General features: G+C 40.0%; 1 protein-coding gene across 1 annotated transcript; it reads left to right on the plus strand.

Moving 5' to 3' along the window:
• Positions 1 to 587: 587 nt before the first annotated feature.
• LOC116373010 (B-cell receptor CD22-like) lies at positions 588 to 4593 on the plus strand. The gene is made up of 8 exons (XM_031821636.1): positions 588 to 1290; positions 1860 to 2177; positions 2295 to 2504; positions 2687 to 3010; positions 3105 to 3425; positions 3827 to 4093; positions 4316 to 4341; positions 4579 to 4593. The coding sequence occupies exons 1-8, from the start codon at positions 1236 to 1238 to the stop codon at positions 4591 to 4593; spliced, it is 1536 nt and encodes a 511-aa protein (XP_031677496.1). The 5' UTR covers positions 588 to 1235.
• The last annotated feature ends 300 nt before the right edge of the window (positions 4594 to 4893 follow it).

The following is a 4893-nucleotide window of genomic DNA, read 5'->3' on the forward strand; positions in this document are numbered from 1 at the left end:
CACTACTTGTGTTCTGACTGCTTTTATAAGGTTTCAACACTTACTTCTTGTTTTCACTCACTACCAGACAGTTGACTCACTGTACAAGACCTCTCCTCTTCACTTCACTCTGGAACTACTCTTGACAATATCTTGAAATATAGTTTCTGGTTATTTGTTTTTAGTCATAAGTCAAATACTTGAGGGTAATGTATAATTTGTGTGTGTGTGTGTGTGTGTGTGTGTGTGTGTGTGTGTGTGTGTGTGTGTGAGAGAGAAAGAGAGTGTCCTGTTGCCACGAGAAAAGGGCAACCAGTGAAGAACAAACACCATTGTAAATACAACCCATATTTATGCTTATTTATTTTATCTTGTGTCCTTTAACCATTTGTACATTGTTAAAACACTGTATATATAATATGACATTTGCAGGGTCTTTATTGTTTTGAAACTTCTGTATGTGTAATGTTTACTGTTAATTTGTATTGTTTATTTCACTTTATATATTCACTTTATATATTATCTATCTCACTTGCTTTGGCAATGTTAACACATGTTTCCCATGCCAATAATGCCCTTGAATTGAATTGAGTGAGCGAGAGAGAGAGAGAGAGAGAGAGAGAGAGAGAGAGAGAGAGAGAGAGAGAGAAAGAGAGTGAGAGAGAGAAAGTCACTGGCTGTTTAGCCTCACAGCTTGAGGATAGGTGCTGTCATTGAACCTGGTGGTCATTCTTTAGTCACTGGCTGTTTAGCCTCACAGCTTGAGGATAGGTGCTGTCGTTGAACCTGGTGGTCAGTCTTTAGGCTGCTGTACAGCTTGACGGACTGTAGAGGATTGAACATTTGAGAATGAGAATAAAACAGCTTCATAACAATCAATGTAGAAATGTGTTTACAGTACAACAGAGCTGTTCAATAAGTGGTTGTTGTTGTTGTTGATGATGACTATTGGATACATTAGGAAAATGTTTTTGCATCACACAACATGTCATCTTAAATAGACAGATGTAGACAGACATGCAACACATCACACACATTACATACATAGTGCAATAGACTTACAGACAGACAGTATTCACATAGACAACCATATTGCACAATACAACACAATACAATATGAGCCTGGTTCATTTTCAGTAATGAGGCCCTGTACCCCATTTACATTTTAAACTTCTATGTATCAGGTGGAGTTATTCACCAGCTATAGAGTGAGTTGTTGTTTATGTTTCTAAGACTGCAGGGTGGGAGATGCAACAATGGCCTTGAGAACAGCAGGTAGTGTGTTGGTGGTCTTTCTCTGGTCTGTAGCAGGTATGGTCTCATTCATAATGTTTTAGTTGTCCTGTATATCAATCTAAAGACATTTCTAAAAGCATAACAATCATAATGTTATTCTGGTGTGTTCTGTTAGGTGTCTCCTCTTCACATTGACTAGTTATATTTCACTCCTCACTGAGTGATGCTTATCTCTGGTTTCCATTCACACTTCTGCACATCAGCAGCAGTAGCAGAATAAGAAGGTTGTCAACCACCAGCAGGGTTGGGGTCAATTCCATCTCAATTCCACTCAATTCAGGAAGTAGACTGAAATGCCAATTCCAATTATTTTCAAATCTTTTGAATTAGGAACATTTAGAAAATGTGGAATTGTAATTTGGTTAACTTTCTGAATTGACTGGAATGCTTTTTACTTCCATGATGTATATTGAAATGAATACTAGGATGATATAAGGGAATGTACATTTGAGTAGATGGGTCCTACAGTATCCTGCACATGTTTACATGCATTTGGATGTAATATTGTAATGTCTGTTTTTTTATAGTCTTGACGTCACAAATGAAGTTCTCTCAAGGTTGAGTCCTGTGACACTGTGTTTCAGGTGTTCTGGGACAAAATACTGTGAAGAGTGTCTGTGCCTTAAAGGGGTCATCAGTGGACATGCGCTGTCCTGTTCCCAGTGTGACCCAAGTCACAGAGATAGTCTGGTATAGCACACAGTTGAATGGTAAGCTGTATGATCTGAGATGGGACCCTAAGTATGATGGTCGTGTGGAGTACAGTGGAACTACAGAGAAGGACTGTATCCTGAGAATCACAGACCTGAGACAGAGTGACATAGCAACATATCACTTCAGATATAAAACAAACCAGGATTCAGAATGGAAATATTCATATGGATTCACTCTCAGTCTCACAGGTACTGTATAAATATTACAGTACAAGTCAAGTTATTTATTACATGTTCTATGAGACCAGTGAAATGGTGGTGACTGACAGACTTCCTCCGTTATTGTTTCATAACCTCTCCCTTCAGATCTAAAGGTGGAGAGGATATATGACAACACACTGACCTGTAGCACCACCTGTACTCTGACTGACAACCCCACATACATCTGGTACAAGAACGGACAACGTCTAGATGAGAGCACCTCCCCCCAGTACAAATACTCAGTCTCCAGTAACTATGACGATAGTTACTCCTGTGCTGTAAAAGGCCATGAGGATCTCCACTCTCCTGCAGTGTGTAAGTGGGGGAAAAAGTGTTGATTCAAACACAGTGTTTCACTCTAGCAATACCAACAGCTCAAATGGTTGTGATTCATACTGAAATGACTTGAAATGAACAGTTTACTTCTTTACTCTGCACCTAAAGAAACAAGACATGAAAAGTTATAACTATTAACAGAGAGCCTCTTTCTGTTTCAGGTGTTCAGGGTCACAACTGCTGGAGGGTGACTTACACCAAGAGGAGAATCTGTGCCTTGAAGGGCTCCACAGTGGACATATCCTGCTCTTACACTCATCCCACTAGTTATATAGAACAAGGTTCATTCTGGTTTACACAGAAACACCCTGTAGATGTCAGGTCATATCCAGAGTCTGCAGGTCGTGTGGAGTACAATAGGAACCACCACACCATGACAATAACACACCTGACAGAGAATGACTCGGCTGAATACAAATTCAGATTAAAAACAACAAATAAGGGGAGATTTTCTGGTCTTCCTGGTGTGATGTTGACTGTCACAGGTAATACTACACCTACAGTTATTACTCTAATAGGACAAGTCTAATCACATGACAAGCCAGTCTGGAGTCAAATATGACTGATGTTTCCTCTTAGATATCCTGTTGGAGATGGATCCCACGTCTGTGTCAGAGGGGGAGAGAGTCACACTGAGATGTAGAACCAAATGTACAGTCGGTCTCAACCCCACCTACATCTGGAACAAGAACGGACAACGTCTAACCAACCCTTTCACCAGTTATAACAGCCTGATCCTAGACCCAGTCAGCAGTTATAACAGCCTGATCCTAGACCCAGTCAGCAGTTATAACAGCCTGATCCTAGACCCAGTCAGCAGTGAGGATGCAGGGAACTACTCCTGTACTGTAGAAGGATTAGAGAGAATCCTCTCTCCAGAAGAGACTCTCACTGTCAGATGTGAGTACATGGGGTGTTGATATATCTACAGTGAAAGTCATTGATATCATCTCTGTAATACATGGTTCTAGATGTCAGTGGAATACACTAATCTCTACTAATTTACATCATCTCTGTAATACATGGTTCTACATGTCAGTGTAATATACTAATCTATACTAATTTACATCATGTCTCTAATACATGGTTCTACATGTCAGTGTAATATACTAATCTCTACTAATTTACATCATCTCTGTAATACATGGTTCTACATGTCAGTGTAATATACTAATCTCTACTAATTTACATCATCTCTGTAATACATGGTTCTACATGTCAGTGTAATATACTAATCTATACTTATTTGGTGGCTTACATGTTATATGACTTGTTATTTGTTCTGTCATCTTCAACATCAGATCGTCCAAAGAACACCTCAGTGTCAGTCAGTCCCTCTGGTGGAATAGTGGAGGGCAGTTCAGTGACTCTGACCTGCAGCAGTGATGCCAACCCACCTGTCCAGAGTTACACCTGGTACAAGAAGAATGGAGGTGACTATCAGAGTATGACAGGACCACAGCATGTCTTCAATCAAATCCAGTCATCTGACAGTGGAGAGTACTACTGTGTGTCCCAGAATGAGATGGGGAAAGACAGGTCTAGGACCATTAACATGGATGTGAAGTGTGAGTAAAGTACAGCTCAGTGTTTGAATGAGAAGGTAGCAAAACATTTGTAACTAAATGAAGTAGTCCTAAAGCATAACATCTCCAAATGAGTATTATTGTTAACGTTTTGTGTCATTCATATTTTTAGATAGTTCTCTGACTTAACAGAGAATATATTTTTGACATGTCATTTGTGAATATACTACAGTCATATCCTTCTGACATATTCTCCTTTTCTAGATTCTCCAAAGAACCCCTCAGTGTCAGTCAGTCCCTCTGGTGAAATAGTGGAGGGCAGTTCAGTGACTCTGACCTGCAGCAGTGATGCCAACCCACCTGTGGACAAATACACCTGGTACAAGAAGAACGTAACCTCACCAAAAGCATCAGGACAGAGTTACAGCATCACTAACATCAGCTCTGAGGACAGAGGAGAATATTACTGTGAAGCTGAGAATAAATATGGACGTCTCAACTCTTCTTCTGTGTTTGTGGACGTTCAGTGTAAGTTCACCTAACCTCATCTTTAATCAGAGGATCACATTTAAATTCATATTTCAATAACAAGTAAAACACTATTTAAAACACTGTTGTTACATATTGTCCACCAGACGGACCAAAGAACATCTCAGTGTCAGTCAGTCCCTCTGGTGAAATAGTGGAGGGCAGTTCAGTGACTCTGACCTGCAGCAGTGATGCCAACCCACCTGTGGACAAATACACCTGGTACTTTCAAAATGAGACTTTTCTAAATGGATGTGGACAGATGTACAACATCAGTAACTTCAAGTCTAAGGACAGTGGACATTACCACTGTG

The sequence above is a fragment of the Oncorhynchus kisutch genome, unplaced genomic scaffold, assembly GCF_002021735.2.
Source record: "Oncorhynchus kisutch isolate 150728-3 unplaced genomic scaffold, Okis_V2 scaffold4004, whole genome shotgun sequence".
Taxonomy (NCBI): domain Eukaryota; kingdom Metazoa; phylum Chordata; class Actinopteri; order Salmoniformes; family Salmonidae; genus Oncorhynchus; species Oncorhynchus kisutch.